Consider the following 13,570-nt stretch of genomic DNA (forward strand, 5'->3'; position numbering starts at 1 on the left):
AAACTCCATCATAGATCCTATCCATCTCAGCGAATCGCACGGTCATCGTTGGTCAATCTAACACTAACCTTCCATGTGACAAATGGGTCCATCCAAAGTATGACTTGGCATAGCCAACTCACCACTTACTCCACCTTAGTCAGCAACCCCACCATCGACTTTTCCTCTCACAATAACAATTGACCCTCTCCCAACTATCTCTCTCATTTGATGGAGTGCAGGTACCACCAAATAGGTACTTGTCAGATGTGTCTCCCTCAAGCGAGGGAAATTTAGGAAGAGAAGAAGAAAGTGAGACATGTAGTAGGTCTAAAAGAGGGAGATCAACTAGAGGTCAAAAGATTAGAAGAAAATTTCATAAATACATGGAATTGTTTCTTGCTCAAGGGGGGTCATGTTCTTATGACGACGAGAGCATAGGTGACATCGAGGCGCCCTTGAGGTACAAACATCTACAGAAACAATGGGTACCCAAGGAACTTCCTCCAATAAACATTGATTTTTGTGTTAACGGGAGGATATATTGCATAGCACCATCGTCATTACATCGTTTGGGCCTATTTTCCATGGATGGCATAAAGGTCTATTACAACAAAGTTGTTGAATTGATGGAGTATGTCAGACCCTGTTACAATTACAAAAATTGGATGTAGCTGGTTCGATATACATGAAGTATGTGTAGGTATGCACTGTTAGCAAATTATATACAGCTAAAAGATAATGATCAAAGTAAAATAGTGGCTATGTACATTGATGGAAGACCAAAAGCAACAGGGAATATTGTAGGTTTTATAAACAGTACATGACCTGTGTCAACTTATAGGCAACCCAATTGGACATTCGAGGCGCGTGAGGGAAACCGTGTATTTGTATGTGCGATAAAATCAATAAGTGCAGGGGAAGAGTTTCTAATCGATTACAATTTGAATCGCATAGATACAAAAAAAGTTACTATCGTGGGGTTGGTGCGTACTTATATATACCATTTAAACCAACCTCCAATTAATGACTCCAATATACCATTTTATTATTAAGTTTTTTTGGTAAGTCTATTGGTTTCATTTTAGTAATGTTTTTTTGATATTTAATTTTTGTCACATTGCAACATTGATCCGACACATAGCACATACCGGGATGTAGCTTCGGGAACTTCTACCTAGCAGGTAAACCTATTGTAATTGTACAAATTAGATACCAGTAAAATGTTATATTATTATGTTATTTTTTTAGGGTTTTGGATTAATTTTGATAATGTTACTAATATTCTTCTCACAAACGGATGTTCGGGGAAAGGCACCTATAGTAGTTGAGAACATCGATACAGAGGTGGACTCACTATTATGTGATGATGACATCACATATTCCACAAATCCTGCTGAAATGATAAGAAAGACGCAAAAAATAATTAATAAAGAAATTCTTAAATTGTTATTCACAGTCCCTCAAAATTATGAGATACAAGAGAGGGTGAAACAATTGAAAGAGAGAACACAAAACTTGCAAGTAAGCAGTCATGAAATCTTTAATTATAACATAAGTTCATTCATGGTTTATATTTTATACTCTTTTATGTCATGAACCAAAATGTGTACATCTTATTTTTATAGGAATTTTTGCATCCTCATGAAGCTGGTGGCCATGATCAGGGTACTCCAGGTAGTTCAGGTGATGACCATGTTCTGTGCATACACGAGCTCATATTTTTACATGTTCATGTCCTTCTGTTAATGTGTTATTGCTCTTATATTTATTGTATTGTATATTTAATGTATTAATCTTTAGGTGTTGTCCATGTTCCTGTGCATTCACCACCTCATCTGACCCCATTATCGACACCTATATTTCCGACTGCAACATACAATCATCGAGTACTGCATCGACCTCTGCAACAAGACATGCATCTGGGGATGTAGAGGCCACTAGTGGTGATATTTTAGTTGCATTTCCTGGATCTTCCCGTATTACTAGTACAGGAACGTTGTCGGTGACATTTGTGGTGACCAATGATCTTGTTCCCATAAAGATAGAGAAGGTTTTAAGTACTTTAAAATAATTATTATATATAGTCCAATTGTAATTTACTTGATCACTCATTTTGGACTAATGATCCCATGATTTTTTTGCAAGCAATGATGTTTTTTATAAACATATAAATGATAGTACACTAGAGATCTTCGGGCCCACCATACATACGTACACAGTGGAATGCCCAAAATCAACAATTAAAATATGAACTCATAAACCGTTTAGTTGTGTTGTTCCGAAATGACACATTCAACAAAACCAAGGTCCTTCAGAAAGTTGACACATATCTAAAGTATGTGAGGGACCAATATAGGACACATTTAGAGAAGAACAAAAAGTACGAGCGTCCCCCCATGATTCCAGAGAGGGAGTGGAAGGACCTAGTTTTAGATGGAAATGATAAAGTTGAAAAGAGAAAAGGACATACACCACCAGGCGAAGGAAGGTATGTGATACTATTAACAATGTAATTATGTACTAATTACTCTTTATATTTACATAATCTAACATATTTCAAGCTTTTCATAGGTTGCCCGACATATCGAAGGCAACTAAGGCAAGACTAGAAAAGCACGAGCAACACAAACTTGGCTCTAGTGGTTATATGAAAGTTGCCGCACAAATTGTAAGTATCAATAAATGAAATATCGCATCGAAATAATAAATTGCAAACATATTTTTTTAATCAAACAATAGAAGCAAAATTTATGATATTAAGCAAAAATGTGGGGCTCTGAATTCAATAGAGGGCCCACAAAATATGACATGAAAATTGCCTTCCAGCAAGGCTATGGAGCCATGGCAGAACACCTAAGAGAATTGCGTGGGAAAACACAAGATTCTGATGCATCTGTCACACAAGTAAATAAGCTAAATGAAAATTATTTAAAATTGAATACTTGAGCAATAATCTATTTGATGTTAATTTCCAACATAAAGTGACTATATTTGTTTTAAATAAGAAAACAATGATAACAATGCACATGGCATTGGAATGCAGCCTGCTAAGGGTGGAACACAACCTATGCATGATGAAGGTTGTGGTGTGCATCCCAATACTAGAGGTATTCATGTGCTATACAATTTTTTTTATTAATTATTAAAACAATTAAACATCTTTAATTGACAATAATTAATGTAACCATTTTTGTTTTTATTTTAGAGCATGCAGAGTGTGGTGAACAAGTGGAGCATGATCAGGGTAGACAACATCAAGAACGTGATGTGCCCCCATTAGGTAAACAGGACCACTGTTAGTCCTTTAAACAAATTTAATTGCAGTTGGTGTATTGATTAATGTAACCTTTCGTGTGTGTTTCAACTCTAGATGATTTAGAGGGTGTTCAACATGTCGAGGATGAGGCTAGACAAAATGATCAGGAAGATGATGTGGCCCCATCAGGTAAAGAGAACCCATGTAATGTTCTTTTAATTAATGAAATACTTGTAACAATAATTAAAAATCTTATGAATTTAACCCATTTCTTTGTTATTGCAGCGGACCCCCCTTTGCCTAGGTGTCCTCGTCGTGAGTATAAGACTAGGCATGCATTAAGATCACGAGCAGAGGACACAACAACTAAAGAGGGGAAAAATGATGTTCCACTTAGTTTTTACTTAGCTTAAAAAAATATGATTGTAATCGTATTATTTGTTAATGAATGTTAATGAATGATATGTGTTAATGAATGTTACATGTTAATGAATGTTAATGAATGTTATGTTGTAATGAATGTTATGTTATAATGAATGAATGTTATATGTTAACGGGGAATTTAGAGTGATGCTAGGGGGGAAGGGCCAAATGAGCTTCCACCTTCACATGGTTGGCCCTGTCAAGTAGAGAATATTAAACTATTCTTGAAACAAAGAGAATCTCAATAAGGTAACACACTTTTCAATATTTCATTATGCTCCATTGTTTTTGATTAATTAAAAACAGGTTTTAAGGGACCCGAAACCCAGGTTTTAAGGGTAACACACTTTTCAATATAACATTATGCTCCATTGTTAATCTTATTGAATAATATGTATTGAATCTTAATTGCGTGGTCCAACAGAGCCAACACGAACAACAACACAAGAAGTTACTTAGTGGAGACCATCAAAGGTAAGGTCCTTGATTAAGATTTTGTTGTTTATATTCATATTTCTAATTACAGAAAATAAATTTTGTTATTTATATTCATATTGCTAATTACATAGGCAAATATTCATTTAACTTTTTAAAAGGGAAGTCATCAAATACACCAAATAGTTGTCTAAACAAGGGCTAGAAACCACTATGAAATATAGTTTACACTTGTCCTTGAACTAAGAACTTCAACATTTTAGTGGACTACATAGAGCACTGCCTTAAAAAATAAGTTGAGTTCACATGAAATTGGTCTAAGGTAGAAATAATCCAGTAAAAGGAACATCTAAGCTTTTAAATTCAACTTTAACTTGAGGGTGATGGAACCAATGGTGGGACAAGTGAAACCATCATGCACCTTAATCAAGACTTCAGATTTATCATAATTGTCTCGATATATTTCATATGTGAAAAGATATTCTTTTGTATTCATATTAACCATATGTAGTGGATCAATAAGCACCCTACATGTGGGTTTGTCATTAGTTATAGCAGTAATGTATATTGGTCCATCAGGTGTATGCTTTGAGTTACCACTTTGGGTAAAGGTGATATTAGGTTCAATCTTAGGTTTCAGTCTATCTTGTTTAGGAGCTGGTTCCATCACGTTCACTAGATGTTCAACTTAGTTGGTAACTCCAAGGGTCACCTTTTCATCCTAGTGACTGCTTTCAATCTTATGAATATTATTATCCCTTGATAAGGCATTTTCTTCATTGACATTGAAATCTGTCCCTAATGCCTTTATCATACGACTGGATTCTGTGATGATATACATTGTCTTGTGTTTTTTCTTTCCTAAATACCATAGTTTCTCATACACCTCTTAATTACTTTAATGCTTATCTTGGTTCTATGTTGAGGCTTTGAACTATCAATGTAGCTTGACCTTTGACATTTTGTGACAATGGATGCATTTTGTTGTGACCAATACTTTTGATGTAGTCTATATAACTATGAATTGTCCTTTTGTTTAAATGATGTTACTATTTTGACTGTGTATTGTAGGTCTATCAGACTTTGAGGCTATCAAAGATTTATTCATATTGCTGCTACGATACTATTAAATTCTCATTCATCTAAACCTTGTACCCCTTTAACCCCAAATCATTGTAACTGCCTTTGGCCCTTTTGGCATTGGATCAAATCCTTACTTGGGTAAATTTGTTAACTGCTTCTACTCTTTGTCATTAAATTGCTACAATTTTTCTGATCAAATCCTTGTATATGAACATATTTTCTTATGGATTGTGAGAGGTCACTTTGTGGTTTGAGATCTTTATAATCTTAGTGTGTTGCTATGATTGTAATCTTTGCATCCTTTAACCCTTCATGACCTTGTACGTCATCTGTGACCTATAACTAGTCATTGTACTGTAGTATAATGCATAATGGCTACCTATCTTCATCAGGCTTTGCATGTTACTTCTGTCATTTTCCTCACTCTCATATGCATGCTTTATCAAGGTCTTCATTACCCAAATAGTCCCTCTTGGTTGTGTTTGTATATTGTTAGAATATATAGTTTACCATAGTTAGTTAGTCATTGAGGTAAGGAGTTATATAAGGGTAGTTCAAAATTTGAGAAAGCCTATCAAATCATATTCCATATTTGTAATGCTCTATATTCCCTGATGGCAATTTTTTTTTTAAAAAAATATAGCCAGTTCGTCATAATTCCAACGGACATGCCCAACATAGGCCTCGACGAGAGTGTTGTGTCTGCGATGAAATATTTTGTCGTAGACACAACACTCTCATCGGAGCTTCCTTGCATTTGTTGTTGAAATTCTGACAAAAAAGGACACTATGTTTCGACAGGAATGTTGTACCTGCGACAAAAAAATTTGTTGCAGGTGCACCATTCCCATCGGAGCTTCCTTGCATTTGTTGTCGGAATTCCGACAAAAAAGGGCACTATGCTCCGACGGGAATGCTGCACCTGCCACAAAATTTTTTGTTGCAGGTGCACCATTCGCGTCGAAGCATAATGCCCTTTTTTGTCGGAATTCCGACGAAAAACCCAGCGCATGGTTCGTCAGAAGATTGGCAACTTCGTCAGAATTCCAACGAATTAGATCGCCACATTATGTATCAACTTCCAACAAAGAAGGCGTCGAAATTCCAACGAACATTTGTCCGTCGAATAACCTGACGAAATTTTAATGACGAAAAACTTTTCATCGTTTCCTCGGATCTCCGACAATAATATGTCGGAATTACGACGATAGTTCGTCGGAAAATGACCCTAAATGTGTTAGTGTAACTCTCTTCAATTAATTACTTGAAATGGGACCTCTTAAAGCTTAAATCATTATATTTTCTAAAAAATGTGTGATTTCAGCAAAAATCAAGATGTACCAAAAAGTGGGAACCAGCATTGTGAGTTCACGGGCTAATAGTGTTTAACGCGTCACATTATGTTAGTGTTTGTCTTTATTATACTGCATGTTTCCTCCCCTTAGCTTACCCTAGCTTCGTTAAAGTCTTAAAAATCCCTAGGTTACTTTTTATCGTGCATTTACATAAAACAAATCCAAACAATCAATCATAACAATATTATCAATAATGCATTAATTTTGATTTGGTGGATTTCCATTTATTTTATTTTTGTCTTTCACCCTTTAGAATCTTTTCGTGTTTAGTACCTATTTTTGGTTCATGCACAATAGTGGTGATTCATATTCAAAGTTGCATGATAGATAGTCAATTTGTGAAATTAAATGAGTATAAGTTGATGTGATTTTAGACATAAACATGATCCAAATTATGAATGTTACTACAAAGTTGGGCAAGGGCCAAAGCGTTGAATGGAGCTAGTCAATTAAACTTGTAGTTTTAATTTTAATTTGATGATTGAAAATATTAAAATTATAGCTATGAAGGCAAGATTGCACTTGCAAACATGACACATGTCAAACAACTTGGTTAGATATATTTTTGATAGAATTGAATTACGGATAAACATTAAGATTAATCATTAGAATCAAATATATAAGTCAATCATATTAGATTGTTTACATAGACATAAAATTAGGTGAAAGTAAAACTAAATACACAAATTCAACTATACGCATAAAAATACACCATTTGTAACTATATCGATACATTAAAACATTACCTCAAATTAAATAAAAAACTAAATGAAAAATTTCACCATCACAATCTTCTAGTCCCTAGAGTATTTGCCTTATACTATCATGATACTATCCCACCATGGAATAAAAAGACTCTTGAATTATTAAAGAAAAATTTATTAAAATTTAGTGTTTGCATTAAAAAAAATTCACTTTCTATTATGTATAAGTTATAAATTATTAGGAAGATAAGATTTCTAAGCTAAAATATTCAATCAGAATACATATCAATTGCAAAAAATCAGAAATTATGGTATCCTCATAATCATGGTTGGATGCAATGTGTCATTAATATAAAATGAGGATCTTCAACTAAAAGATACATAAATAATCAACTGATTGTTAATATATAGATTAATTAGTAAAGATGATATAGTAATTTTTTATTACATGATTTATTAAAGCTTTTTTTTAAAGAAATGTGATTTAATTATATATGATTTTATGTAACAATAGATAAGAAATATAACTTCCAATACTTATCATATAATAATATGATAAATATCAATCTAATCTTATTTTAGATAAATTTGATCTGCATAATTATTTAAGAAAACAACTTCTAATATTTAGCATATAACAGAAGGTATAGATCTATCTAATCTTATTTTAAATTTGATTTAATTAGATTTGAACCTCCCTAAACCAACTTGTAATGCTCATCAATCTAATTTATAAAAAAAACATGGTTATCATTCCCAAAGTATATATTTGATTTTATTGCTTAGATCAGATGACAAATGTCGCATAAATATTATACAATTAAATAATTAAATTACTAAAAGTCAAGAATTATAGTATCATCATAATTATGGTTAGATGTAAGATGTTGTCAATACAAAGCAAGAATCTTCAACTAATTAGTGAAAGATTCATTAATATAAGAACAAGGATCTTTAACTAAAGGTACAAAAGTAAAAGTAATCAATAAGATTGTGAATATATATATATATATATATATATATATATATATATATATATATATATATATATATATATATATATATATATATATATTAATTAGTGAAGAATATAATATTTTCTTTTTATTACATAATTTACTAATTTTTAATTTTTTAGAGAATTGATTTAATTACATTTGATAGTATGTAATAATTAAAAAGTAAGACAATTTCTAATATCTATTATATAACAAAAGATACATATGTATGTTATCTTATTTCAGATAAATTTCATTACATAACAATAAGAAAAAGACAACTTCTAATACTTTTCATATATATATAATCTTATTTTAGATAGAATTCATTACATAACAATTTATAAAGAAGACAACTTTTAATACTTATCATATAACAATACATATATATATCTACCTAATTTTATTTTAGATAGAATTCATTATAAAATAATTTAAGAAGATAAAACTTTATATTAAATTTTAGGAAGATAAATCTCTTTATACAAAAATATTGAAATTAAAATACACATCAATTACTCAAAATTAGAAATTATAGTATCTGATAATTATGATTAGATGTAAGATGTCATTAATATTAAATAAAGATCTTTAACTAAAAGATACATATCAAAAGAATTACATAGACTAATTAATAAAAATAATATTATTATTTTTTAGTGCATGATTTATTAAAATTTAGATTTAGAGAAATTTGATTTAATTAGATTTGATCCTTGTAATAATGGTGAAAATTAAAAAGAGAAACAACTTCTCATACTTAGAATATAATGATAGATATATTTCTATCTAAACTTAATTTAAAAGAATGATAGATATCTATCTAATCTTATTTCATTACTTAACAATTAAAAAGAAAAACAGTTTTTAATACTTATTATATAACAATACATCAAGATAAGTTTAGATTTAATTAAATTAAATTTGTTCATTCTGAACGACAATTTTTAACACTTACCAATCTAATTAATACAGAATTATGGTTACCAATCCTAGAGTATATTTGAATTTAGTGCACAAATGTCGCGAAAGTATTGTTGGGTATATGAAGCCCAACGATCACATGACTGTTCGACTTCCCCAAACTATTCATTTCATGCCTGAATATGAATATATAAATATGTGTGCACTCGATGTACTGTATTGTATTGGAGATTGATTAATGAAGTTATTCCCTGCGGTTAAAGTGGATGTAGTCATTTGACGAACCACTATAAAATTTCCGTGTTCTTGTCTTTGTGTGTTCTTGTTCATTTATTTCATTTCTCTACTCGTTTTAATCTTTACAATTGGTATCAGAGCTTGGGTGAAGTTAGGTTGAGCAGAGATGGAAAGGTAGATAGATAGAGGATTGAAAATTCTCTGAAGATGCAAAAGTTTGAAGTTAGAAAAACTCGTTGTTGATATTGTGGCAAGCGAGGCCACGTCAAAAGAAATTGTTGGTCTTTCAAGAAGGCTGAAAGGCAACTAAAAGATGAAGACATTGATTCAGTCATCGAGGAATTTCTTGCAAATTTAGACTCGGTGGAGAGTAAAATTGTGCAAGCGAAGGCTAAAATGAAGCATCGTGTCTATTGGTGGGATGGCTGGAAAGATGAGGAGAATTTGGACTTGAAAGACAATAAGATTAATAGTGAAGTCAAAGAATTTCAATAGAATTGTGATCGTCCCCAAACTGTTGAAGAGAGATGGCCTATCGAGACCCAAATTCAATTTGCTATAGAGTTAACCTCCCAAGATGAGGTGGATGCAGATTGGAGTGAGTCTGCAAATGACTTAACTTTGGCAAAGGCGTCGAGATAGTGTATGATCTCTGTAGAGGCGAGTAACCTGGACTCTCTCACATTTTGCCAAGAGGAATAGGGTTCTAGCGGTCATACAAGAAATCATGAGCATGTGGTGATGGCTACAATGGCTAAGAGTAATGAGAGGAAGAAATCCAGCATGGTTATGCAGGTTTGAGTCCATGACGTATGTGAGGAGGACGTGGAGTTTGATAAATCCAAGGGTTTGGTGAACACCATTGATGACCATAACCTTGTTGCGAGATTGGGGGAGGAGAACCGGACGCTCAAAGAACACCTATTTTTTATGGCAAAAAAAATGGGTGTGATGAATTTGACGACCAAGCCAATGGAGCAAACGGTGAGAGGAGAAACAAAAATAACAGAGGAGGCGCTAAGTGGCAAAGCCAATGATCATAGTGACAGAGGCAAGGAATCTAAGCAGAACACCCTACAGGAAGAACCGATGGTCGAGAGTAGGTAAGGATGATGAAGGTGTAGATGATCAGGTCGTTAAAGTAGTTGACGTTGTTGAATTTATGGATGTTATGGATGGAGGATCAATATACCTTGAAGCCGCAGAAAGTGGTGTTCCTCACTCTGGATCATTGCACAAGTTTGTGCTTGGCAAGGTAGCATTTGATGATGGTTTTGACAAGAGAATTATTAATTTTGACTTGATGTGGAGAAGGCTTGTTCGCAGTGTTCGTGAACAGTCTTTGGCGAAGTTAAAATCTTCTATGGGCCTGGTTCTATAAGGATCAAAATAGAGAGCAGGGGATGCTACAGTGCATGTGTCGGTTGATCTTCACGGAGAGATTGTTGGGTATATGAAGTCTAACGGTCACAGGACTGTTCGACTTCCCCAAACTATTCATTTCATGCCTTAATATGAATATATAAATATGTGTGCACTCAATGTACTGTATTGTATTGAAGATTGATTAATGAAATTATTCTCTGCAGTTAAAATAAATGTAATCATTTGACGGACCACTATAAAATTTCTGTATTCTTGTTCATTATTTCATTTCTCTGCTCGTTAAAATCTTTACAAGTACCATATTTGCGAGAAGCGTCCAAACGTTGCATGATTTTTAAAGAGAAAGAGATGAGAAAACAAGGCAAAAAAATTATTAGCCTCTTCGGATGCGTATTGCTTACACGAACACACAAACACAAGAATACAAACAGAAAAGATTTTTACGTATTATGTAGACGCTACCTATGGCGCCTGGCTTTTCCAACTTACTGTAGCGGCACGCTCTTGAGGACGACGGTCTCGACAGTGAGTCCAGGCCCGAATCCAAACAGCACGCCCATGTCCAGTCCTTCTCCAGTAGTCGCACATCCCTTTTCCTTAGACGACCTCCTCACTTCGTCCAATATGAAGAGCACACACGCGCTCGACATGTTACCGTACTCGCTCAGAATCTGCCTGGTCGCCCTCATCTTCTTCGGGTCCAACTGAAGCTTCGACTCCACCTGGTCCAGAATAGCCGGACCTCCCGGATGTGCAATCCAGAAGAGTTCATTCCAATCGGAGATATTAAACTGCTGGAAGGCCTCGACCAGAGCCTTTTCAATGTTCTTAGAGATAAGCCCAGGAACGTCCTTCAACAAATGGAATGTCAGACCGACCTCTCTCAGGTGCCCATCAATGGCCCCCTCGCTGTCGGGCAGAATGGTCTGAGCAGTCCAGAGGAGCTCGAAACAGGGCTTCTCTATTTCAGGAACAGGGTCTGCGCCCACAATCACAGCCGCCGCACCGTCACCGAACAGAGCCTGCCCGACCAGACTGTCGAGATGGGTGTCAGACGGGCCGCGGAAGGTCACAGCGGTGATTTCACTACAAACGACCAGAACTCGAGCACCGCGGTTATTTTCAGCGAGGTCCTTGGCCACTCTCAGAACCGTGCCGCCGGCAAAGCAGCCCTGCTGGTACATCATCACTCTCTTCACACCAGGCCGCAGGCCCAGCAGCTTGGTGAGCTGATAGTCGGCGCCAGGCATGTCGACACCACTGGTGGTGCAGAAGAGGAGGTGGGTAATCTTAGATTTGGGCTGACCCCATTCCTTTATGGCCTTGGCGGCGGCCTCTTTTCCCAGGCGCGGAACTTCGACCACCACCATGTCCTGCCTAGCGTCCAGCGAGGGGGCCATGTAAGCGCACACGTTGGGGTTCTCCTTCAAGATCTCCTCCGTCAGATACATGTACCTCTTCTTTATCATCGACTTCTCGCCTGCAACACAACATTCAAAACATCCCCTGTTAAGCATTCATACACATAAATATGATCGATTGAGGCTAAAATTTCGAAGTGGGTATTTTTCTTAAGCATTAACGCATTCAATTGAGAGGTATAAGCTCAAGTGGGTATGTTTCTTACACATGCGCTTGAATTTTTCCTTGAGCTCGACCTTGTGCTCGCTGTTGGTGATTCTGAAATAGTAATCCGGGTACTCGCTCTGTTCAATGGCGTTGGGGGGAGTGGCTGTGCCGATGGCGAGCACGGTTGCAGGGCCATCGGCTCTCTGGGCCTTCCTGAAAGCCTCGATCTCCTCCATGCTCATCTTCCCTGCAGGCATTTTGGGATTAACGAAGGGATAGATAACGAATGAAGTTCTGTGGCCCGGGGAGTATGTCCGCTGTGGAGGTAAAGAGGTCTGAGCTTGTCATGATATAGAGAAGAAAGATCTGATGTTACCGGGTATTCAAACCGGTTCTCAGTCGCATTAAAGCGTAGACAGGAAGATAGTTGAACATTTGATTTGACTTAGTACTGTTCCGAGTCACGATGTTAAATGTTACAGCAGCGCATGTGTTTAGCGGACGTTCTTTCTTGTATTTGGTTGGGAGGATGACTTCCTACTTACTACTCATACTTCAATTTCTAATTGAGAACGTGCCTTAACAAGTTAATATAGACTCGTACTTCCAATTTTAATTTAAATTGTGTCCTGTTTAGATCATGTCAAAGCACGATATTATTATATTTATTTAATTAAAAAAAAAAAAATTCAATTAATGAATATAGAGAATTAAAATTTTAGAATTAAAATTTAATTTTTATTTTACATGATTATAAATATATCATTTTTCATCATTCTTATTGGTTTGTGGTAGTATAAAATTTACTTACACATGCATCCACACTATTATCTGATGTGTACAACCATTATTCTCACAAGATATTTATGTCTTCTTTCTTTCCTACCTTATCATGTTGACAAGACTCGTCAAGTGCTATTGATTAATCATTTGCCTCGTGCCATTTTATTTTAATATTATAATACTTTAGTTGTGGTTTCAAATTTTTAATGCTAATTAATAATAATTAAACAAAATGAATTTAATAGTTATATAATTTAATTTGTATTTTTTAGATTTTTTATATGAGAGGCTTTTTTTTAAAATATAGATACATCAGTTATATTTTATCAATAAAATTATTAAATTGAAACATATGGATCAAAGCACACATTATTGATGGTCTTAGATACCATCATAATTGTTTTTTTGATGCGATTAATGTAAATGGTTTTTTTT

At 34.6% G+C, this 13,570-nt stretch overlaps 1 protein-coding gene across 1 annotated transcript; it reads right to left on the minus strand.

The window, feature by feature from the left end:
- Nucleotides 1–11,132: 11,132 nt before the first annotated feature.
- LOC131026906 (chalcone synthase) lies at nt 11,133–12,730 on the minus strand. The gene is made up of 2 exons (XM_057956920.2): nt 12,411–12,730; nt 11,133–12,263 (listed from the first exon to the last, which is right to left on the minus strand). Exons 1-2 carry the CDS (start codon nt 12,607–12,609, stop codon nt 11,269–11,271), a joined length of 1,194 nt encoding a protein of 397 aa, XP_057812903.1. The 5' UTR covers nt 12,610–12,730; the 3' UTR covers nt 11,133–11,268.
- Nucleotides 12,731–13,570: the final 840 nt, after the last annotated feature.

Source organism: Cryptomeria japonica, chromosome 1 (assembly GCF_030272615.1).
Source record: "Cryptomeria japonica chromosome 1, Sugi_1.0, whole genome shotgun sequence".
In the NCBI taxonomy this organism is placed as follows: Eukaryota; Viridiplantae; Streptophyta; class Pinopsida; order Cupressales; family Cupressaceae; genus Cryptomeria; species Cryptomeria japonica.